Genomic DNA, 26,733 nt, shown 5'->3' on the forward strand with positions numbered 1-26,733 from the left:
TACTGAACAGTCCTCTAATCTGTATTTCCACCTGCAACCCTGTTGTAGACCACTATGCTGATTCCCTTCATAACTGCTTATTCTCCAATACCGGAGCATCCTGATGTCTTTCCATTTCTGCCCTGTTTGGTACTGCTCGCCACTGTGGGCTCAGATCTTCGTCTTGTAGTCTCCATGGGAGAGCCTTTGGCACTCTTGCTTTACAGATCTAGACAAAGACCTGATGAAATAGTTGCTGACTTGGATGTTAGTTGCTGTCCGTGGCCAATTCTGAACAGCCTTTTGCTTCTGATGTAACATTGTTTGTCTCTTGATTTCCTGGCCATGCGTGATGTTTCACATACTCTCCGTCATTCGCATCTTGTCCTGACCTGCCCACATTTATGCTTTCGAAAGACTGCCTGGTTCTACTCTTTCCCCTTCTCAGCCCCTGCTGCCCGGTGGTTTCATCCTCTGCTACACATTGATCTGAACACGCATCCATTTTACTCGCGCACCGCCCTTCTGCTCACCCTTTATACAAACACCCTCCACTACGACTGTTTCTTCAGACACCTTTTCACAAAACACTCATTTTGTAGTGTGTATTGCAGCCATATACTTCAACTGTAATTTTGTTATAACCAGCATGCTTCTTGGTGACATTTGTGATCTTGGATTTGTGGAGTGGTAATTCAAAGTTTTCCAATGGTACCCAGTCATCTGATAACGGCCTGTATCTTTATGAAAATGATGGTGTTCCCTACATCATGAAGTTGGTTTCTTATGATGTACATCAAATAAAAACTTATGATGTACACCCTCTGTTGACTTTACTTGCGCCTTTTAGACTTATGCCTTAGTAGAGTGGGAATGATCTTGGTGAAAGGTCCACATGCAATCGTGGATCAAGTGTTTCTTAACATTTCCTTGTGAACTTGATGAGGGATCTGTGTATGTATGTGGGGTTGCATGTGTATGGGGTGGCTTTTGTTAATTGCATCGAATGTTTTCGACAATAGACAAGAGCCTAGATAACCCTTCACCTGGATTATGATGACTTGATTGATTTTGGCGTAATTTTGATGGTAAAACAGTGTTGCATGGCTTAATAATAGATAATTAGGAACAATATCTCAAATTCTTTCAAATATGCCAGATTTCTATCAGAAAAAAAAAAAAAAAAAAAAAAAAATTTACAACGGCAAATAGCTTTATATGGTTTCTACTAGTATCCAAACAACTCCTAGTCCTAGCCATAGATTGGCCCAACCTCGACCGGTGTAGAACTAAACCTCGACCGGTGTAGAACTATGGGGTTTGACCAGAGATGCAAGTAGAATAAGATATCATAGAGACCCACTTCCTTGATGGTCACTGTGTGGTACAACTTAGTTATTAAATTAATGAAATATCGACACCTGAATCGCAAAGAAGTGGACAAGAATTACACTCACAAGAATATTTGAGCCGAGCAGGAGAAATGATTTTATTGATACCAGTCTTCTTACAGACTCTTAAGTGAATCTCTAGTGAGAATTCTCTCAACTAAGAGATTTCAAATCAATCATAGTTGACTTAAAACCATTCTAATCTACTTGAGATGGTAAAAGGCTAATAATGGTAAAAACAAATATAAAAAGCAATCCTAATGTGTTCCCCACTTACGTGAGTTCGATTCCCCTCCCTAGGATTACCCGATGCATGTGGTTTACGGTTGGTCGCGTGCATCCACAGGGGACACCCTAATATCATAAACAAAAAAGCAATCCTAATAATTTCTCTAAATCAGCCCCATACCTTCAATCACATCTCCCTTATAGTTTCATTCACATCTTTAAATCAACCCCCATATATTCCAAACATAGTAAATTGCAATCCTTGATTTAGGCCCTTAAATCTATAAATAAACAATAAAAAAATCAGCACATGTTGGGGCCTTATTGTGGGCCGTGGGCCTACATCATTCCTTCCGGGTTGGAAAGAATTCGAGTTTGACAAGTTGGATGCTTCATACAAATCGTATAAGTTTGGATCAATTCTTTTCAATTCGTCGCCCGTGATCTATGTACATTTAGTATAGGATTTGTTCTTCTATTTTACCAAGTATTGATGTATTGGCCCCGCCAGGTGTTAATAGTCTTCATTCACGACACTTATTCAACTTCTTCCTTTTTTTGGGAACTATTTATTTAATATCAATAATGCCTTCATCTTGCATACCAAACACCTTACCATGGTACTCGAACAAAACCGCCAAGTCGGTGAGATATCAAGTCATCTGGCAACTCAATCTCATAGGCATTTACTCCCAGCTTCCTTTTGACTCGGCATGGACAAATCTTTTTTGACCTGAGCTGAGCTTATTGTAAGATTCCCTCAGAAATCTTTATTTGAGATAAACCATAACCGAGTCAAAAGTGTTACTTTCTCTAATTTTGTTCGTCATTTGAGTTTGCAGTTCTTGCATGTGCTTGGTGAAAGCATCAACATCTTCACTCACTTGAGCTTGTACTGGTAAGATAATGGTACTAAGTCAAGTACATGATATTGACGTCTCCCATTTACAATTTCTAATGGGGATTTTCTAGTGATACGATTTACTGAGCTGTTATATGCAAATTCTGCATGGGGTAGAGATAAGTTCCATTGAGATATGTTATTGTCTACGATACTCCTCAAGAAGTTATCAAGGCTCTTGTTCTTAGGTTTGGTTGTCTTGTTTGACGATGATAAGCATCAGAGAATTGCAGCTTAGTCTCCAACTGCTTCCATAAAGTACATTAGAAGTGACCCACAAACTTCGAATCATGGTTAGAAACCTCGTGAAGTCACACAATTTCTATGAAAAATATGTTGGCGATATGCATAGCGTCCATCATCCTTTTTTATGGAATGAAGTAAGCCAGCTTCGAAACATGGTCCACCACAATAAAATAAAATAAAATCGAAGCTGCTCCCTTATGAGTCTTAGGAAGACTCTAAATGAAGTCCATAAAAATCTTCACCCATGGTACGACTGGAATAGGAAGCAATGTATAAAGGCCGTTGTTTTGCACATGACCTTTGGAGACATGGCATGATTGATAGTTTGATCGAGTACCAAGACGGGGTTGCCAGACCCAACAGGAAATAGTAGCCTTATTTGAAGCAATACCCTTATTGAATGGGGTGGGAAATCAGTATCACACACAATACGAGTCCCAATCCATTGTGTGCTAGCGTGCATATGTTTTTCAGTTGGGTCCTACTCATAAAGTAGTGATGAGTTGCCGTTGATATCATGCTACGACCCGTTCAACGTCACAATTCATACAAGCCAATAATATGAGTTCTCTACCATGGCCAATGTTCTCTTCTAAAGTGTCCATTCAGTCCTCCGTGTAGCTCAAATAGGATCTTTTCTCGCAACGATCCTTTGAGAATGCATAAGCGATAACCCTTGAATAGATGTCCATTGTCACGTCCCACAATTCGGATACAGAGTGTGCACCCTCAGACCCGAGTTACGGTCCATGACTTGTGCACTGAATGTACTTAAATCAATGAGTTACTTCGTTTGACTAGAGGAAAAGAATCATATGCATTGTAAGTTTTCATTCTATCCGCTATTCACATACATCAACCATTAGAAGAATTCACAAACATTTAGCCCATATGTCTTTAATTTTCACAAAGTACTGATCACTATACTACAACCCACCCATTTGGGGCTTTATTAAATTGTTAGTCAACCAATTACTGCAAAACATTCCCAAGTATAAGTTTCTCAACTAAAATAATATTCAAAGCATATCCAAGTAATATAACATCAGTTCCATTCCAACGAGCTACTGATTCAGTGCATTCAATTCATCTTCTTCAAGATATGGTCATTTCCCTTGTGGATCATCCACTAGTTCAACCTCTTGTTTTGAAAACTGAGTAGCTATTTCACCTTCGATAATATCTGTATGGATTTTCCATCAATACAACGTCACCCGGCCAGGCCTAGTGATTAAACCCATCATGGTTCATGCGTGTTGTAATTAAAATAATAAATGCATGGATGTTATACAATGCGTTGTGAATGTATCAAGTGGGTAGATCCGTCCACTTGCTTGACTTTGATTCCATCAACCCGCATCTCCCCTCTTGGGGTAGGCTTCCATGCATTGTGGTCATCTAGGGATGGTCCCCTAGGTCACCTGGTACCTTAGGTGCCGACATATCTTCCAAGGTGTTTCCCTAGGAATTAGCGTGGGAGCGCTATGCATGATATGATGATATGAGAATGATCGATGCATCATTTTCACAATGCGTCAGCATTTTCAATAATATAATTTTAACTTGAACAAATTTCAGTAAAGTAATCAATACAAGTGGATACACTCAACACAACAATCAAGCAAGTACTTTAATTATAACGGAGAGGAAACATATTGGGATCACTCACCTGTGCTTGGGTGATGTGAACTTCGAGATGTTACCCCAAATTCAATCAACGAATAATCTCCTAAATACATAGCACAACCAAATAAGCAACTCGTATGATCAACCAACTTTTGGTTTATCATGTCCCCATCTACAATTCATAGGGAAATATCACCACCGGACTTGAATTCCTTTTCTTTCGCCCTTAATGTATAGCTTGTGGGTGGTTACCCTTCAATGTGGGGCCCGCTTGACTAAACCAAACTAATCTGATCATTCCAACATTTAGGATGATCGAGAGTCATTAGTACTTTACATTGCATAATTAAATTATCAACTTTCCAAATCAAACGGAATATTTCAGTAGATTGTCGATCGATCGAGATTGACCAATGATCCCATCAATTGAAGCCTAATACGATCGATCGAAATTAATTCGAATTAACTCTCTGGACACTTTTTGTTCATTTCGATCGATCGAAATTGTCCCATTGATTGATCGATATACTCTTATTAAGCTCGGTTTATGACGATCTGATTTCACAAGTTTGGGTTTTTCCTTTATTCTTAGATACACAGGTTATTTGCTTCTTTGGATCAGATCCAAACCGTCCATCGACTTCCTCTTGATCGATTTAAGGAATGGCCAATGAATTGTCCAGTTCTGAACCATCTAAGATCCATATTTCTTCGAATATCATATTAACGACAATCATTCTTATGATCATTGTGACCCAACAGATGATTAGATCCATCCACTATTTTGGATAGCAGTATAGATTTATCCCAAAATTTATATGAATGGTGGGGATCAGATTTGACACATCCGATCATCAACTTAGAATCAAATATATAAATTGATATCGACAATTAGATCTGATTAAGGTGGCCCAACCGATGGTTAGATCAATCTGGAAATTAGGGCCCATGTATATTTTGGCCTTAGGGGTCACATGATCTGTACAGGTCTAAGCTGACACATTCAAACTACCTCACATCAATTTCTACGACGAGATTTCGCATAAGGTTTGAGTCTTTTCATCGTGAGATTCCGTAAAATGATGCAATGAACGTGTGGCCGATCCATCTCTTTCATTGCATAGATCCGATGAAAATAGATTGAATGCACAAAAAGAAATAAAAAACGAATCATAAACTTACCGGATCTAGCTATCCAACGTTCTCTCTCTCTCTGTTTGGTTTTCTGGGAATTTCTACTAGTATTATGGACATGATGAATAGGGTTGTTAAATGCTTCCAAAATCGTAGATATAGAAGGGGTTGCAGCAACAGTTGCGTGCGACAACTGGAGTTGCACTCGAGTTCGAGACAACGTAGAGTACAAGATCATTTGCAGCATAAGTATGGAAGTCCCGTGATTGGTCGAATGAAGTCGTTTGGTAAGTCTGGGATTCAATTATGACCATAGAAAGCAATTTTGGACACAACAAAATGGTCTCTGATCGAATGGCTGCTAGTGGGTTTTCGGCAAGAATTAAGAGTGCAATCATGTTGAATTTCTGATCAGTGAGTTTTTCGTTGAACAGATGGTTGGGGAAAGTTCTTATGGGTCCCACGAAATTTGTGGATAAGAAGAACTGGAAGTTGGGATTGTTTTTGCCAGTGGTTTTCGAAATAGAAAGTTGCAGTTGAAAATACACTGTTTACGCTGAAGGTGGAGAAAGAAGTGGAGAATGTAGTTCTTTGATTGGTTGACGGCTGTGGAAAGGTTCTTGTGCATTGAGGAGTGTTGGAAGAAGGTCGGAACTTGGAGATTTAATGGCTAAGATTAGAGGGAGGGCTTGACACAGATTGAGAATGTAAGAACGTGTGCGGCATTGCTGTTACTTAAAATGGAAGGAGTCCTGATAACTACAAGTTTTCTGGGTTATGGCTAGTAGTTGGGGTCCACTGCAAAATATGGAAGGAAGATCTACGCCTTTCATTGGTTTCCTTAGGGCTGAGATGGAAATATGGAAGGAAGATCTACGCCTTTCATTGGTTTCCTTAGGGCTGAGATGGGTAAGAGAGCAAAAAGGGGTCCAATTGCAGGTTCAAGATGGCCCATACAGGAAGTTTCTGGGCAAGAGATTTAGACGGCCATAGTATCACAAGTTTGTTACAGGCAATGTTTTAAGTATCGACGATATCAGCCGATATATCCCACGATATATCTTGTATCCCACAAGAGCAATACGAAACACAAGTAGTGTGATATATCCCACATGTTCAATCCGGTGAACATTTTCAATTTCCGATCCTTTTTTTTTTTTCTGTTAATCATGTTAAATCAGTATCAAATTGTTACAAATCCATGATTTTTCATGTTTCGCATGAAAAATCATGGATTGGGAGCTTCGATTTCGAGATTTGGAGGAGATTGGCGGAGTTACGGAAAATTGAAAAAAAATAAAGATTTTCCAATTTCTCGCAAATCGGTTGCAATCTTTATGTCCAAACATAAAATCAAACATGTAACCTGATCTAGTGATTCTTCTTTTACTTTTGAATGCATTGCTTGTGTTTCCACATGTCTTCTTACATTTATAAATTATATAAATAGACTTTGAATATCTTGCATCAATTCAATTAGACAATGCATAGATTAGGATCCCATACAAAGAAAACCTATTATGTGCACTTGTTTTTTGTAATGTTTTGATTTATAAGTGTATTTATGTCTTTTTTAACAATCACTGAAGTTTCATTGAAAAATTCAACCAATTTCGCAATGTTTCCTCATGTCTCTAACAACAACAATACATTTTACATGATACAATTGATATATCCGATGCGATAACCGATATGTATCTATATCCCAAGTGTGCGATGCATAACGTGATACCGATATTTCGAACACTGGTTACAGGCAATCGTGGATATTTGGGAATCCTAGGTGATTTGGAATTAGATTCGAAGTGATTCAGATGGCTAGGATTATATCAGGATTCCAGGGTTTTCAAAGCTATTATATGTACTGAGCGCAAAGAGAACTAAACACAATCTCTCGCCGATTCCGTTTATACGCACTGAATGGCTGGGCTCGTCTAGCTCGGACGGTTAGGATTAAATAAGAATCCTCTTTTAGTTTTACAACAATCTTGTGTTTGAGTAGGAAAGATCCCAGAAAACGACAACGGGGTTTGAAACTCAAGCTCGCGCGAAATCTGGGTTTCCGACTCTAGTTACCTGTGCACATGTATAACAGTCAGATCATGTGGGGTCCACGCTGATCAACTGGAAAATCCACTTTGTTAATTCAACTTCCAGATCTTGTACGAGACTAAAAATGGAGTTTATCTAGTAATCAGGTGTGTCGCACAATTTGAAATTGGCTTGAACCTGCCAACCATTGGAGCTTTCCCTGTGGCCAGACTTGATGATTGGTTTGGATCCTCTTAGTGGGTCCCATTGTGATGAAAGGGGTGATGTGTTTGGTGGGTCAGGGATCCACTTCCGTTCCATAACTGAAGGAGGTTGAGATGTGATATTCACAATGTGTGACAACACGGTGCTGTTAACTTTTTTTTTTATAAAAGTATGTAATACAATATATTATATTTGGATATCCTGGTACAGAGACCAAAAGTCTCTCATCCTTTATTTTTAAGGAAGATTTCAAATGCCCATAACCCTCATTCAAATCGTCTGTTCTCGGCGGAACTTCACCATGACCTGCCATTTTGCGTGCTCTATCAACGGACTAAGTTTGAGCCTTGATCTCACCAAGATGGCCAAGATGCCTTTTTAATGGCTCACACATATCTATAATTCACAATAATGTATGTTAATATCCTATGTGAAAACTAACTGGTAGTTTTGATGTACACTGTATGATCTTTCGAATGAATAGTTTATTTCGATATTTAGATGGCCCGTTTGGCGGATACAAACACAATAGACGGTCAGATGAAAGGCTAAAATTAAAGTTATTGGATGGCTAAGATATTAATCATGTATACAGGTTATTGTAGGGTCAATTTCGTAAACGGATACGTACAAGTTTTTTTTTTTTTTTTTTTTTTGGGATGTGGTCTATGTTAGGAACGTACGTTGTTAGATTCCAGGGACTTGTTCATGTATGCAACTTATCTAGATCATAGTTTTGACAGTAGGTTAAGCATTGTCATAGGTGACGAACACGATGAATGAATCAAAATCTCAATTCGATATGCGTACGAGCGGATATGGAGGTTAAGTAGTTAGTTTACTATAATCGGGTGATCCAAAATCAAGGTGAATGGTCAAATATCTGCATATGATGGTGATAGGTTATATCAATGATTGATTTTGATGAATGGGTGAGAATACTATGGTATTTGATGGTTCGTCTTAAGAATCACCAGTTGGGTGGCTTGGTTTATGGATGAAGAGTACTCCTTATGGTTTAAATTCAAGCTAGATTAGAGATGAAAGGTTAAAATCGACTGATCTACATACGTATGATTGAATAAATGCTACCGTACACACTCATGTACGGGTAAACAAGCACCGAAAATCGCAGGTTGTTACATCCATCATGTGGGATGAATTCACACTTTTAAATCTCAATCATTCACACACACCTGTCAAGTACTTTGTCAAAAATGGGGTTCTCTTTGTATTGTTCTTTTAATTCATTGAATTCGACGACCTCCACTACTAGAGTTCCTAGTATAACCACCCTCAACATATATCGTTTTTTATGAATTCCAACTTTTTGATGCAAAAGGAAAGTATATTTTCGTAGGAAAGCCATCCAGTTCCCATGACGAGAACCTTTTGAGACTTGTGATTTCTCAATGTCTCATGGTCGGAATATAGAATGAATTCCTGATGAATCGGGTAATGTCTCCAATGTCATACTGCTTGGACCATTGCATAAAACTCGAGATCATATGCAGCGAAGTACTTCTGTGTATCATTAAGCTTCTCGTTTGGGAAAGTGCTTAGCTTTTCTTATTTACTCAACACTATGCCAATGCCAACATTTGAAGCATCGCTTTTCACTTCAAAGATTTTATTGAAATCCATAAGAGAATTGAAGCCTCCGTCGTCTTTTTTTTTTTTAATGTCACTAGAACTTTGATATGCCGCTTTAGTCCATTCAAGTTGCCCTGCATGCAATTGGTGATAGGTGTAATGATGGTGCAGAAATTTTGGATAAATCTTCAGTAAAATGTCTCTTAAGTCGTGGAAAGAACAAACCTCAAAAATTCATGGGGTGGGCCGCTCTACGATGGCCTTGATTTTCTCCTGATCAACCTTAACCCCTCCTACAAACACAACATACCCAAAAAACATAATACTATTGACAAGGACTATTTTTTGAAGTTAACCAATAGTGACTCACTCCCTAGAAAATCAAATATTTGTCGGAAATGATCAAGGTGAACAAATGAACGAGGACTAAAAATATGAATATCATCAAAATAGGCAACTAGGGGTGCACATTTAATCGTTGGAACCGTGTAACCGGACCAGAACAGTTGGATCAGTCCGGTTTGGTCCAGTTCCAAGGTGTTAACGGTTGGGTTCCGGTTCCCAAATTTTCCGAACCGTTGATTACGGATTGGTTCCGGTTTAGGGTCCTGTAGAACCGAACCGAACCGTTGATCCGAACCGTTAACCGAGCCATATATCCAAAACGTAGAACTGATCCATGACAGGAACCGTCGATCCGAAGTATTTAAAAGCCAAAAAAAAACCCTTAGTTGCCTAAGCACTTTAACGCCCTGCTCTCTCTCGCGCCGCACTCCCCGACCTCTGCCCTCTCTCTCGCCACACTCCCTCTGCCCTCTCTCTCTCTCTCTCTCTCTCTCTCTCTTAATTCTTACTCTTCTTCATTTCAGTATCCCACGCTTTGCTCATCATCTCAAAACCAGCTTCTTTCAGAATCCATCTCCAAAACCCTAAAACTGCAGCCTTTAGATCCATCTTCCCACCTTCATTTCTCCAAAGAATCCAAGAAAATCTCCATTTCTATCCATGGCCCCTACTACTCCTGCAAAACCAATTCCAAGCCATGGAACCACACCTAAAACCCCCTAATCCAAACAACGCCCTCATCTCACTGGCATTAAAAGCACACACCCATCTCCAAACCCGACATTCGCTGTTAAAGAAAACCCATCGACAGATCACCCTGTCGAAGTCATTGGCCGGATCCGCGACTACCCTGATCAGAAAGACAAGCCCCGTTAGGCATTAAAGATCTCCTCTAATGGACGGATGGTTCGGGTCCGGACAGATATTGGGTATAGGGATTTTAGCCTAGATAGGGTCTTTGTTTCGGAGGATTAAGATCTGCGAGCCGTGAAGTGGTGGAATGTTTGCCAGAGAATGAAGGGAAAGGTACATCACAATCTCTATTCTTTTCTTCTTCTATTCTTTTTCTTCTCTTTCTTCATCTTTTTGTTTTTTTCCAAATCAACTAACTGGGCTAGATTTTTAAAAGCCCAGAACCGTGGAACTGATCCGGAATCGAACCGTTTTTCACGGTCGGCCAGTTCCGATTCGGTTCTAAGGTGCTAACGGTCCGGTTCCAGTTCCAAATTTTGTAAAACCGTTAGGAACGGTTCGGTTCCGGTTTCACCCCAAAACTGGACCGAACCGACTCGTGTGCACCCCTATAGGCAACTAAAAACTTTCCCATAAAGGGATAGAGTACCTTTGTCATCAACCTTATGAAAGTGCTCGGGGCATTTGAATAGCTGAATGGCATGACGAGCTACTCGTGCAACTTGTCTTGAGTCTTAAATGTGGGTTTCCATTTTTCCTTGGGCCGAATTTCTGTTTAATGATTGATATCCGCTTGTTTGGTCGATCTTTAAAAGGCCTTTTCTTCATGCAGTATGTCCAACATATCGTCCAAATGAGGAATAGGAAACCGGCACTTGATAGTATTCAGTTGATTGCATGACTGTCCACGCACATCTTCCAACATCCATCTTTCGTATGGGTTAATAATGCATAAACAACACATGGCAATATGCTTTCTTGAATTGAACTCTTCTATAGCAACTCAAGGAACCTGTCGTGGAGCTTGACATGTTCAATTGCACTCATCGCAAGTGTGTAAAATTCGGTAAAATTCAAATCTAGTACTAAATCAATGTGGTGTTGAATGTTCCTCATAGGAGGAAGTCCTACTCGGAGTTCTTTGGTTACAAAGTCTTCATATTCATGAAAGAGTTCTTGGATGGGAGGCAGAACGTATGCTTGCTTCATGCCTTCTTTAGAAATTGAGACATAAATAATGCCAGACTCCTTGCTTTCCTCTTTTAACTTCTGCACACTGAATTATTTTTTTCCTTCTTAATCATTTTGAGAGTTGGAAGATGTTTCATTGGGTGCAACGTGATATTAACACCATATTTGACAAAGGAATAGGTGTTGGCCTGAGTCAAAATGCACCATATTTCAGTCCCACAACCATGGTCTACCAAAAAAAGAAAAAAGTGGTATGCATCCATCATGACCACATTATGCCACACCCCATTCTTGTACTTAGATTGAATAGAGAAGGAAACCAAGCACTCGGGGTTAATAGAAACTTCTTCAGCTTTCTTGAATCAATTAATTTGATATGGTCGCAAAAGCTTTTGTTGTTTGAATTCTAATTTATCCACCATTTCTTGTGAAACAATGTTTTCACTGCTCCTTCCCTCCTATTAAAATTGTGCACAACCATATCCCCTCATTAGCCACCCGAGGCATTGATAGCATATTCCGTTGGATAACCAACGACTCCCCCTATCACCACTCACACTTGCTACATCTTCCCCAACATGTACCTTATCCTCAAATGCATGTTCTTCATATTCTTTGTCCACTTCTACTTTCATTTGTATTCGGTTGGGAGTGTCTTCAATATATTCTTCTTCCTCAACCAAATTCACTTTAATTGTGGCTTGATGTTTAGGATAGTGAAAAGAATGATATCTAGGTTGCCCATATTTAAAGCACATGAAAGTTGTTGCTTTGTCCCATTTTGGGTGCCCTAGCCCCTTGTCCATAACCATCTCCTCTCGGGTTGTGGCTCGGCTTTATTGTTGACCATTGGCCCATTATCCCTCGGCCTATGGGAGGCCTTTTGGTTGCCTTAGGTGGGAAGTTACCATGCTTCCCTATTGTTGATGATGGCCTTCATGGTGCACTAAATCATCACCTAAGTCTCCAATTAATTATCTATTTGGGTTTCAACATAAGTTTATATGCATTGAACATTTTAAATATATATTTGAAAGCCAATTCATTTATGATATATGGGCAAAAACAACCAAGATTTCTTGAAGTCTTTTAGTCTTCATACTTATGAAACCTTGTTCGTGATGCCAATGTATGTAACTCCTCAATATATTCATTTACCAACTTGTTCCCTTATTGTAGATTGTGAGCTCTTTGATAGAGGCCGTGAGCATAAGTCGCGGGTAGGAACTTCCTTTTTAACTTCTTTTTTGATATTTTCTTAGGAATTTATTTTCTCGTTACATTGATAGTTTTTTTTTGGCTTTGAGATCATTCCACCATGCTAACGTGTGATTGGAAAACTTCAAAGCTATTAACTGCTCCTTACGATTATCTGCGATTTCCTTGTACTCGAATATCTTTTCCACCTTGCTTAGCCAATTGATGAAGTCATCAACATGTACTTGACCATGAAATTCCAGAATGCCTAACTTTATTTTGGATTATTTGTCACGTTCCAATAATCGAAGTATTCGATTGTTTGTGTCTTCAACTTCGTAGCCACGTTCATGTGATTTGAAATTGGTGGGAACTTTCCCATACGTAGCCACGTGCTCCAACTTCGGTCTTCGGATTTCCTCTATGTTGGAGTTCTCCCGGTTGATTAGTCAGATTACCTACCGTACGGGTAAGTTGATCTACTCGCTTTGTGACTACACAGATCAATTGAGCTGCTTGCGGGAACTCTTCCTATGTCACTGCTTTCGATGCCATTAGGAGATGCCGTAGAATCAAAAATTCCCAAAGAGTACCTCTAGCCTGATACCAAAATGGGGGAGTTCACCTCCCCTCAAGCGAATCTCTAATGAGAATTCCCCCAAGTAAGGAATTGATTTCAAATCAATCAGAGTTAATTTCAAATCAGTCTAACCTACCTAAGATAGTGAAAACCTAATAATGGTAAAAGCAAATATAGAAAATAATCGTATTTACATCTCTAAATCAGCCTTATATCTTCAATCACATCGCCCTCGAATTTTCAATCACATCTTTAATTCAGCCACATATCTTCTAGAAATAGTAAATTGCAACCCTTGATTTAGGTCCCCAACTCTATAAATAAATAGTAAAAAAAAAAATCAGCACATTTGTGCCCTATGATGGGCTGCGGGCTTGCATCACTCTAGCACATTTGGATGAAGCCTCGTGAGAATTCTCGATATTATAATAAGTGATCCACCAATTCAATGTTTCGGAGGCATAAGATATTGACATTCATTAGATCATACTTCTTTCCCTCAACTGGTTAATGGTAAGAACTTTTTCCTTCTGATTAGCCAAACATTCGTGATCACCCTAGGAGGGATAAATCCCCACATGATGTCAAGGCTCTGATTGCTGATTGGTTTTCCCAGATGACATGGAGTAAGACAATTTTGCAAAGAAACACCCAGCACTTTCTAGATTTTTGTAACACTACACCTACTCAAGTTATCCAAGCGTTTGATGAATTCATCAATTTCTTTGTCACTAAGTCCCTCCTGAAAATTGATGTCTTCACAATTTGATCACCAGAATGGTAATAGATGTGAGAAATCGTTCTCTTTGTCACGAGCTACCCATGAAGATTTGACATAAAGAATTGTGGTATAAAATCCCAAAAGAGTTGTCGGTTGGACTTGCGGGGTCCACACTTCAACCAGTCTGTTGTTTGTGGCCATTCAATTGTTCTTGTGGGCCGCACAAGTCAATTGGCCATTGAGCTAGTCCGAAACACTCATTAGGACCGTTAATAAGGTCCTGATCTTTCATCAACTAAATCTGGTCCCTGATAAGGTCCTGATCATCAACTAAGCTTGGACCCCCTAATAAGGTCTTTATCTTTTGTCAGCTCATTTTGGACCCCTGATGTGGTCCTGAACTTCAATATGGATGGTTGGATCTTGAAATTAGACAATTGGGTGGACCTGATCTTTAATCGATCAGCCATGCTTCCACTAGTGGGCTCCCAATGGATGATTGGACGATCTTTCAATTTGTTGAAAATTCAAGGTACCGTAACAACCCTGGTGAACTTAATTAATTAGTCCCTCCCCTACTCATGAGAGACACAATTATCATATCATTAACATTGGCCAAGGAAGAAAAGTGAGGCAGAAAAAATCCTACCATTTCATTCTTTCAAATAACCTTCTTAATAGTTGGGGGAAGCTTTTTACTCAAAATTACCTTTAGAATGGAAATGATCAATGATGAGGACATCACGTCATGTACACCCTTACGTATGTATCAAAGGAGGCGGGCCACGCCGATTTCCCTATGGCTAGGCGAGTACCCGTGATCGTGTTGAAGACCCTATGTACATGTGCGAGCATCTGGAAGACCCCACACTGGGAAGATGCACATGGGCTGCTTTATGGAGTGATCCAGACCGTTGGATCAGAAGGACGCAACAATCGGGCCATTGATCGTCCACATCAGTTTTAGATTTTATCATATTTTAGGATTTAGTTTGTGATTATTTTATATTTGGACATATTATGAGTGTCTTAGTTGATATTATTTTGACTACAGCTATTTTTGTTAAAATTCACAAGATAGGGGGATTTTTGTGAAACTTCTTGGATCTATAAAAAGAAGGGGGTGTGTGACCACTCCAATTGAATTTTGTGATTAAAAAAAGAAGAAAGAAAAGCTCTTATTTTCTTCTCCCATCTTCATGCAATTTGAAGATACTTCCATGCGATTTGGAAGGAAGATTGGTGCGAGGTTAATCTTCATCAACGAAGGTTCGAGGTCTCCATCTATCCCCACACCTTCTCTTTTCTTCCCCATCCAGGTAGTTTCTTCAGATTCTTAATTCTCTCATCCCAAATCTTCGTCTTCTCCCAAACCCAACTTTCCCATACCCATCCATAATCCAAACCCTAACCGACATAAACCCATCCTCTCACAACACACATGTGAATCACACCCACCCCTTTTGGTTTCCCACCATCATTATATTAAAACCCCTTTCTTCCATCCCCGAAACCCTAACCCTAAACCTAAAATTCCTGATTTTCCTACTTTCCTAAAATTACCCAAACCTTAATTTTCACCCTAGATTGTATTAGGTTTCCTATTTTGAAATAGATTATACCCTATGCTAATTGGATGTCCCTACATCCATTAGATCCTAGTTTCTTTTTTATTTAATGTTCTGTTACGATGTTGGTAGCTTAGGTCAGGATTATGCATGATTTTCTTTTAATTTTCATGATATTTGTAATGAATATAACGACGTTTTTGTTTTTTTGTTAAATATCTTAATTCGGTTATTTGATCTCACATGTTACTTAGTTCATGCATCGGTCCTGTATCAGTTAGCCACTGAACCCTTCAACTGATCATAAAATTTGGAAGAATCAATGCTGCATGAAGGCTGAAGGAGGGTCCATTTTTTACTTGCCTTGTGATGAATGAAATTGTAGTCAGACTTTGCTTCCTTACTTCACATGAAAATTGATGTTTCCCATTCATGTACGAGATATCTGGGTGTGACCTATTGTAATACAAATGAATAATATAATCTGTGCGACAAATAACTTCGAAAAGAAACCAACAATACAAGTTATTTCTTTAACAATTCTATAGCATAAGAGTTAGTCCCCTTTCTTTTTCGAATGGGAATGCATGTTTTTGATATACCACCTTGCCAATTTAATTTCAGGCCTTCGTACATGGTCCCACTATTTATTTTCTCTAAATTGTTGTCGAGCAGGAAACTGATTATGCTGGTTTACTCCATCTAATAAAGTTCTACAAAAGTCGAAGATTTGATGCAACCATTGGAATGCCTAGGTGAAGTTCTTCACTTGTTTTGCAGTTGGCACTTGGTCATGCTGGCTGCTTGTATATTTGTGATACTAGTACACTCCAACTGTAAATTATTTGTTGGCTTTACTTGTTTCACCTACTTTTATTCCTTTTCTTTCCTTGCCAGGCCAAATGACTTCCATGATTTTTCTGAGTACTTTGTTCTTGAGGTAATGCAGTGAGGTAGGATTAAGTAGTGTGTGTGCTATGTAGCCTTGCTAATTTCATTGCATTGCTGCAGTACAGCATCTTTATGCATTTGAGAAGTGATTTTACTCTCAGCATGTTCAACAAGATCTTAAATTTAGGGAAAAGATTCTTGTAGCTCACTGAGGAAATCCTTTGTATCCTCGTTCTTGGAATAATGAGACATGCGAAATTTGAGTCCCTACTGTTTTTCATTAGTTCATTTTACTGGGGATCCTACTTATTCAGATTTGACCTCTACACTGTTAAAGTAACCCTCATGATATTAGATGGACCTATTTAGTTATCATAGTTTTGTTTATTGCCAATTTGGAGACAACTAAGACAACTCGATTTTAGGATGGAATTTCTGATTTTTCTCTTTTCTTCAATAGGCTATTCCACATGCAATTGCAATGGTTAGAGCAACGGACCAGAAAAGTCCAAGAGATGCAGTTGAATTTGTTTCAGAACTGTTAAAGGTAAATTGTTTGGACATAGTAATTTGATGTTCACTTATTGTCTTTCTTTTTCTATATTGTGCACCATCAACCGGTTGCAACTTTTGCAAGTTCATAAAAGAGTTGCCTTCTTAATTTGTTTGTCTTTTACATATTTTGAGTCGTAATGCAGACCGGTAGGTAGTGGGCCAGTCTGGGTTGCGATTTTCTGTAGATCAAGATTCAAGTTTGTAGTAAAGCAACCACAATAGATGAAGCGAAGAATGTCGAAAGGATTTCCACCAGCCCACTACTTGTCAGTTCTACCATAGGCAAGATCTGAATAAGCCCAGTCACGTCTACTGCAAGCAACCCATACCCAAACATGCTATAACCCATGAAAAACTCCATAGCTGATTTTTAATTTCAAAGATAACATATTGGGTTGTTACAAACATGGGGGTCTTTAAATCGACCTTTTACAACTAGAAGAAAGCCCTAATATAATAGGAAATAACCAAATGTCATTGAATCCCATCAAAACCATATAAGCTTACATGGGTCAGAATTTTGATTGGTTAGCTAGCACGACATTATGTTTACATCAATTCCACCCAATGTTTTAAATATCAAAGATATCGGCCGATATATCCCACAATATATCTTGTATCCCACCTATGTGATACGAAACACACAAGTAGTGCTGATATATTCCACATATTCGATCTCATGAGCATCTTCAATTTCCGATCCCTTTTTTTTTTTTTTTTTTGTTGAAATTATGTCAAGTCAGTGTCAAATGGTTACAAATCCATTGGTTCTTCATGTTTGCATGAAAAATCATGGACTTGAGCTTTGATTTTGATATCCATTGGTTCTTCATGTTCTCCATGTTTTTTTTTTTTTCAAAATTTTCCTTCAACCAATTGTCAATTGTGACTAATTTCAAAGTATTTAAGAGTATTTGATGAAATGATCATCACATGCACCCTAATTTTAAAATTTGAGCGTAGATGGTCCGATTTGGGGAAAATTGGGGAAATTCAAATATTTCCTAATTTCTCCCAAATTGCTTGCAATGTTGCACTCCAAACATGAAATCAAGCATGTATGAGGGTTGATCTATTGATTTGTCGAGTCCTTGTCAATTTTTGGAAATTAAAAATATTTTAAATTAAAATTAATAAAAAAATATATTTTTTTCAACATTTCCCTTCAACCAGCTGTCAATTGAGACTAATTTTGAAGTATTCAATTTGATTAAATGATCATCACATACAATCTAATTGTTATGTATTCAATTTGAATATAGTTGCATTAGTTTAGTCAGATAGCGCATATTTTAGGACCGCATATGCACTTATCCATATGCAAATCACATATGCGATCATGGCATATGCAATCACATATATGGCATATGCGATCGCATATTGGCCATGGCACCTTGAATTTTTTATTTTTATTTTTCTTGCAAAAAAACAACATTTTGCCTATAATAAGGCTTCCAAATCTCCTCCATTTGCAATATTCTCACTTCAACACTCTCTTACTCTCTCTCTTACATTTCTTAATTACAAGTGGTCTCTCTCTCTCTCTCTCTCTCTCTTGGAAGTTGGAGGATCAAGATTCAAGTACTTTCAAATTTCAAGGAAGATAGCTTGTTGATTTTCTACAATAATAAATAAATAGCTTGTTGATTTTGTTGTTACTTCATGTTAACTATATTGTTAAATGTCGATGACTTGATGTTTAATTCATTGTTTAATTGATTTTATCTCTCTCAAATGTATTTTAAATATGTAAAATTAGTTATCTATTAACTTAGAAAAGTTTTTCTTAGTTTCTTATATTTGTTTACATTTTTTTGAATTTTCCCTTTATATATATATATATTAATTTTTCAAATAAATAAATAAATATGTGGCAGCATATGCGATTGTGTGATCGCACATGATCGCATATGCGATTCGACAACATTGCTTAGGACCCTATAGAAAGGACACTATTATGTGCACTTTTTCTTTGAGATATTATGATTTAAAAGTGCGAATTAAGGTTTTTTTTTTTTAACAATCCTTGAAGTTTCATTGAAAAATTCAACAAAATTTCCCGATGTTTTCCCATGTTTCCCAAAAAGTGCGATAAATTACCCAATACAAACGATATATCCCATGCGATAACCAATACATATTTGTATCCTAAGGATGTGATATGTAACACGATACCAATATTTCAAACACTAATTCCACCTAGTGTTGGAAAGAACTTGTACTTGAGTTGAAGATGGTAGTATCAATCTCTTGCACATGTTGGATTGTAGGCTCTGATGATTGGAACATTGATCATGGCTTCACTTGTTTCTCTTAAACAACTTCTTATTGTTGCGATGTCACCTATGTTGTGGCTGGCCACTAACTTTGTGGGTTCTGATAGTTATTAGAATAAGTCCTTCACGACCAACTCTAGAATTTTTTTTTCTTAATTCACCAATATTACTATGGTACTTTCCGCCACTTTGCCTTCCATTGTGATCTATGGCTCGTCCATTGTGTCACCCTTAGATTCCTTCGTATATCTATCATCCATTGATCAATTCAATGAGGGATTTGTCTTAGATCGCAACATGTTCAGATATATCTTTGTCTATATCTTTTGATCCTACCAATTTAGATCCACCCTATCTTTGTAGGATATCTTTGTAGGTTTGGAGGCCTTCTTCAATGTTTTTGTGAATTTATCAAGATCTTCCTTGAGTTTATCTGAAACTTTCATGATTCTTCTCGTATCCACACGTCTTTATTGCACTTATTTGGTCCCTCAGATGGATTTTGTTAATGGAGTGCTTTTGGTTGGTCTACAAGTGGTCACATTCTTTCATAGCAATATGATGATCATGAACATGGATTGATATATAAACCATAAAAATTATGGGTGTGGATTTGGGTGATAAGGACGATGCAGGGCAAAGGGTGGTCATATGTTGGATGGGTACAAAAAGTGTGAGTGTCTACCTTGTTGACATATTCGTAATGTAACACGGGCTAGAAAGTACTGATTGGGTGCATATTGGTTGGAATGTATTTTAGTGTAGGCGTGAGTAGCGTTCTTGGCGTCACCGAAATTATCGATAATATTGGCCGATATTATATGTATTGCATGTCAGTGTTATAGATATCGGGTGTAATCATAGTCTTCGATATCAGTATCGCATTGGCCAGTATGGTTGTTTCGTATCTATATCGGCCTAATGCGTTATGCGATACGGGATCGAATGAGCCCAGCCTTTAAAAAATTAGTGTATCAGCTCTGAATTGTAGTATTCATATAAAAAGGGATTCAAGGTGGGATTCAAATCGTTTTGCTTCATATTCAACTCAAATTGTATATCGTAAATCGTAGGATTCTGCAACATTGTAGAAAACAACAACAGTGCCCTTGAACCCCTTCGTAGCCATATAAGCTGGTTGTAAAATGGAAATTAGTCATTCAAATGCTATAGGATTTGCATGATCTTGGGCTTGTTTGCTAACTCAATAGGCTTTCAAACAGGGCCAATTGTGGGTTGTTTTGACATCGTGATAAACAAAAAGTGGCCCACTAAGAAGGTGACAGAAATGCCATGGAAAACTTGTTGATTAGTCATGATCACTCTAATTAAAATAAATAAATCCTATGACGTTGAAGATCATTCAAATGCTCCCATGAGCTCCACACTGTAACCTGACTGTTGGTCTTATCAAATTTATCATCAGATTATGGATCTAGTCTAGATCATCATCAATACAATATGGATGGTTGGATTGGTCAGATCTTTGATCAGCCATCTTGCACGGCCCTTTGGTAGCATTAACTTGAATTTGATTTCTCCTTAATCATTTCGAAAGTTTTTATCTGATCAATGCATTTTCTTTTTTATCTTCCATTTTGTATCCATTGACTTACTAATGAATAATGATACTTATATGAGAGCCCATTCACTTTTAACTCTAGGAAAACTGTTTTGTATGATACAGCGGTCTCATATCTTTGCATATCAACCATGGCTGATGCGGATGCGAGATACAGGGGTGAAACGTACAGATTAAAATAGTACACAATATGGGGGTGAAATGGCCAGATTAGAAAATTGGTGGTCGATATGTTCCATATCTGCATCTATATGGACTGTGTACAAAAAAATTATTTTGGGATCTTTCCTATTTTTCCCTTTGTTTTCATCCATTTTCTTCATTCATAGCATATAGGAAGGCTAATTTCAACATGATGCAAGCCCATTTTTGAGATCAAAACACAAGATTTGAGCATGATTAAACAAATCTAAGTGGCGTGGTCCATATCAACAATCAAAAGCCAACATTAGATAAATTTATAATAATCATCACTAAAATTTAGGATTTCTAATTCGCTAGTGCTTTTTAATGCCAAGGTCAAATACCAAAAAAAATTAAAAAAAAATAATAAATAAAATCAGTTTTCAACAGTTTAGGCTGACAGATAGCATTCTTACGATAGAATGGTCAAATCTTAGTTCCAGGATCCTCTTAACAAGGTGCTGTTCCTGCTTCAAATCTTAGTTTAGTCTGACAGCAGTCTTACTATAGAATGGTCAAATCTTGGTTGCAGGATCCTCCTTAACCAGGTGCTGTTCCCACTTCAAATCTTATTTTAGGATCACAGAATGGTCAAATCTTAGTTGCAACATCCTCCTAACCAGGTGCTGTTCCTGCTTCAAATCACACCTTGGATCCGCACTCCCAATCCCACTTTCTAGCCTTTTATGCTTGATAGCATTTTGAAACAGAAGCTTCCCTGCTTCTGCACCCGAATTTGTTTCTGCTTCGCGTCATTCCTGCAACTATAGGTCCGAAATACCATTGAATACTGTTAACCAATGGAAAGAAAGTTAGTTTCGTCGGATTTCCGTTTTCCCCCTTCCTTCTGGAACTTTCCATATTCTTTTGGGAAACAAAATGTGTCCATTACGGGCTTCATTGGCCCACTGTTATCTCACCCTGAAGCCATTATTCAGAACCTTGGTGCTAAGCAGTGTTTTAAATATCGACGGTATCGACAGATATATCCCACGATATTGTATCCCACATGTGCAATATGAAACGAACAAGTAGTGGGATATATCCCACATGTTCGATCCGGTGAGCATTTTTTATTTTCGTTCCCTTTTTTTTTTTGTAAATCATTTAAAATCAATGTCGAATTGTTACAAATCCATGTTTTTTCATGTTTTGCATGAAAAATCATGAATTAGGAGCTTCGATTTTGAGATTTTGAGGACCGAGTTGTGGAAAATTGGAAAAAATTAAAATTTCCCAATTTCTTGCAAATCGGTTGCAATCTTTGTCTCCAAACATAAAATCAAACATGTATGTAACCTGATTTAGTGATTCTTCTTTCACTTTTGAATGTATTGCTTGTGTTTCCACACGTCTTCTTACATTTATAAATTATATGAATAAACTTTGAATATACTCGCATTAATTCAGTTAGACAACGCATAGATTAGGACCCCTTACAAATAAAACCTATTATGTGCACTTGTTTTTTGTAATGTTTTGATTTGTAAGTGTGTATTGATGTCTTTTTTAACAATCACTGGAATTTCATTGAAAAATTCGACCAATTTCCAATGTTTCCCCATGTTTCCAACAACAACGATACATTACGCGATACAACCGATATATCCCATGCGATAACCGATATGTATCTGTATCCTAAGGGTGTGATACGTAACACGATACCGATATTTCGAACACTGGTGCTAAGTAACATGTGAGGTTTATAATTCCATGTTCCACTAAGAGGGACTTCATTTTTCTAATGTTTGCCGTTTTAGCTAGCCGTTTTTTTTTTTTTTTTTTAAATTTTATTTTTAGAATATAAATTAGAATGCCCTTTATTTCTTATGGATGTTGTTATGCACTGTATTTATTTTCTGTTTATATTCATGAGGATTTGATTTATTAATTGGCTTTCAGTATAACGATAACAATGGGAATCCTTACTCTGATGTCTACTGGCTTGCTGCATTGGTCCAGTCCATTGGGGAACTTGAATTTGGACAGCAGGTTCGCATAAATTATCCTTTTCAATATGTATGGAGGCATTCCTTATATTTTTGAATTCTATTGTCAAAGTATTCCTGTTTCCAAGCCTCAGACACCTGTTGACAATCCAATAGGTCAATAATTAAAAGTTTAGTATTGTCATATTTTATTAGACTGTTGCACCTGTGTTTTTGCATGGCAATTTATTATGCCATTTTAGGATGAACATATGCTGCTTCTTTTTGCTCGCTTGTTATTGATTTCTATATTTATTTCAGTTTCTTGCATAGGAACGATTATATTGGTCGACACATAAGGGAATCGGTCACCCCCATAATGCATTATGGGGGTGAGTCCTTATGAAGACATAGGCCATATCGGCATTGTTACAGGGTCGATACTGCCATTTACTGGCTTGCAAGACCATAAAGGGCCCATTTTGAAAATTTTTGTTTTCAAAATCTCTCGTTTTCCACCTCATTCTTCATCAACTATGAAGAAAGCTTAGAACAAATTTTAGACTAGATCTAGGCCTGTTTTGAGAATCAAAGGACAATTTCAATGGGATTCAATGAATGGAATTGGAGTGGACCATTTCGCAAAATATTGGAAGAGGGGGGGGTAGGCCATCACTCATTTTTTCCAGGTTCCATCTTCTTTTTGTTGTATTTATATGCAAACAGCCCTAAACCCCCAAATCATGCTTGACATCTATTAAATTAGGGTCCATTTGGTTGACAACAAGTCAATCTGACAATGCATTTCCAGGTTCCATCGCCCTTTTGTTGTATTTATATGCAAACGACCCTAATCCACCAAATCATGCTTGACATCTATTTGATTAGGGTCTGTTTGGTTGACAACAAGTCATGCTTACACTACTTGATATACAACACCAAGAAAAGGGGGGGTTGTTACTGGGCCATATCAATCGATGCACCAGTTGATATTGTTATGTCCATGCACATGTGTGGGTGCATGTGTGCGTGAATGTGTGGGTGCATATGCATGTGTGTGTTTGTTATGACTAACATTTGCAAAACGTAAAATAATGGCTTGCATGAGAAATAGGGCTCATGAGCAAGGTGTTCCAAAACGGTAACGGTGGTTGTAACGGCCACCACCGTTACCGTTATGATACGGGCCGTAATGGCCGTTACGGCCCCCGTTTCGGCCTTTACTGTCATTTTTTATTTTTTAAAAAATTTGTTACTGGACCATTACAGCTTGCTTTTCTGTAACGGCCGTTACGGCCATTTGGACCCTGTAACGCATAACGGTTATGACCATTACCGTTACATAACCGATTTTGAATACCTTGCTCAGGAGTGGAACCTTCAATGCTGGCTTTGGAGTATTTTCTCTTTGCTTTTATAATATTAGTGAGTTCTTTATCTATTTTCATTATTTATTTATAGATGTTAAACTGTAGACTTTATTTTGCTACTGTTATTTTGGTAGTTACAAGTGTTACTTTAATGGTGTTATTCAATGGTTAAGGCTTTGATTTCATGTATTAGTTTAGTAGTTGTAGGCTTTAACCCACGTAATATGACCCATTGCATCCAAACCTGAATTGCTTTAGGGTTGAATATTCAATACCTCTGGTTTGGTTTGGGTTAGGTAGCTTGGGTTTGGTCATGCCTCAGGGTGACTCTTGAGGTTAGGCTTGGGTTAACCTCAAAAGTTAAAACCTAACCCGACACTCCCCAGTTGCACCTCTAGTCTCATGATATTGGGGCATCTGAAGATCTTGGACTCGCGAGGAACAAGATTTTTAGGCTAGAATCTGTGGAACTCATGATGCTCGAAGTGGGCCTAAGCTTGATTGTAGAGATGTACACAAGGCTGTTGATTGTGCAAGACATGGTTTAAAACCTCAATTTTGGTCTGAAATTGCTCAGGTCTAAAACAAAGTTTTATTTTAAAAAAATGATACAGCTTGTTACAAACTGAGCAAGTTGCTGAACTGATATCATAAAATAATAAAAAGTATTTTAAAGAAATTAATAAAGATGCCTAAAGTTTAAAAGAAAAAAAATATTTTGGTCCTTTTTGTGTTTGTGTGTACTTTGAACCTTGTGTACATGTGTGTGCATGCACGTGCGCGCACGCGTGTGTGAGTTGAGGTGAGACTCACTTCCTGTTGTGGCTGCCATTTCTTTTCTAGTTTCATTTGATTTTTTTTAAAATAAATTCTTGCATCTTTAAAAAAAAAAAAAAAAAAGAAAAAAAAAAAAAGAAAAAGAAAAAAAAAAGACCCTGTTTGTCGTTGCTCCTCGGAAGTGCAGAGTTTTTTCTCAAGAAACAATCATCTAGAATTGTTTGTTCAGAATTAGGTATATGGAAAACTGCATGTTTGGCAAACATACATAAGAAAAAACATTTATTTTTATTCTTTTTGTAGAAAATTGCATTTTCTGTAAAATCATGCATGCGGTACATGATTCCATTTATCCCAAATATCTTAAGAGTGGTGATCATTTAGTAAGTTCTAGAAATAGTTTCTCAGACTTTCATTGTTCTCAGTATCCTTACCAATACCCTTCAGTCATCACTCTTGTTCATCTAACATGATCTAAAACTCTACACTTCCTCTCTCTTACTTTTTGCAAGTGTGAAGACTTCTCACTGTCTCGTCCACAATGGATTGTATAGATCAACATTATGCCTTTAGAAGGTCGATATTTCGTGAGTGGAGAGATTGAGAGGGATGTTACTCTTAGAATTAGAGCTAGGTGATTGAAGTGGAGATGTGCCTATGGAATTATATATGATCACTGCATGCGAATCAAGTTGAAGGGGAGAGATTGTAGGTAGCTATATTATCAAGCATGCTTTATGGGACAATATTGGGCAGTCAAGGAACGACATGTTCATAGGATGAGCTTTGCTGAAGTGAGGATGTTGAGATGGATTAGTGGAAAGATGAGAAACGACAATAGTAGAAATGTTTATGAATGTGATCGAAGGAAATCAGTAGCACCACCAATAGGTAATGAGACGGGGAGAGATGGTGTAGCCATATGCAACAGAGAAAAATTTTGCACCAGTTAAGAGTGAGTTGAATAAGGTCCAAAAGGATGTGTGTAGAGATACTAAGAAAAGATTTTGATGACCCATGGTTTAATTGAGGATATGGTCTTTGGTAGTGGAGTGGGAGAACAAGATTCATGTAGCCAACCCAATTAGTTAGGATAAGGTATAGACGATGACGAAAAAATAGTTTTGACCATATGTTAGAAGCCAAATCCAAGAAATAATATGTTTACAACATGATAAGTTACAGAGAAAAACTTGGAAACTATGGAGTGGGGGGTACAACTTTGGGCATACGTATTGGTCCCAGTTGACCGAAATTGATATGACCTGGACAAAACTGAGTCATATCCAATGATTTTTCAAACCATTTGAAGTTGACTACTACAGTATTGTAGTTGCTTTGGTAGAAGGTGAAATCAGGTGCCTTAGAGGTGAAAGTGTTTCCTTAAATGTGATTAAGGGAGAAGTGAATGGGTAGCGAGTAATTTGTAGATAGCTGTCTTGGGACGCCATAACTTCTTAGGCCTCTTAGCTAATGACGGAATCTCTATAAAAACTATAACAATGCTTGTCATTGATCACTC

General features: G+C 37.8%; 1 protein-coding gene across 3 annotated transcripts in view; it reads left to right on the forward strand.

Annotated features, from left to right (window-relative positions):
• The window catches only part of LOC131226660 (transcription initiation factor TFIID subunit 2), a 108,551-nt gene that overhangs the window by 77,053 nt on the left and 4,765 nt on the right, over window positions 1-26,733 (forward strand). For 2 of the 3 annotated variants that reach the window (XR_009161960.1, XM_058222273.1), the window contains exons 17-20: window positions 16,325-16,404; window positions 16,547-16,589; window positions 17,001-17,087; window positions 23,039-23,128. Coding sequence is in view for 2 of the 3 variants with exons in the window: in XM_058222273.1 (XP_058078256.1) it covers window positions 16,325-16,404; window positions 16,547-16,589; window positions 17,001-17,087; window positions 23,039-23,128 (300 nt within the window). In the remaining variant the exon portion in view is untranslated. The remainder of the gene's footprint in view (window positions 1-16,324; window positions 16,405-16,546; window positions 16,590-17,000; window positions 17,088-23,038; window positions 23,129-26,733) is intronic. The other variant, XM_058222274.1, reaches the window with a different exon arrangement.

Source organism: Magnolia sinica, chromosome 15 (assembly GCF_029962835.1).
Source record: "Magnolia sinica isolate HGM2019 chromosome 15, MsV1, whole genome shotgun sequence".
NCBI lineage: Eukaryota > Viridiplantae > Streptophyta > Magnoliopsida > Magnoliales > Magnoliaceae > Magnolia > Magnolia sinica.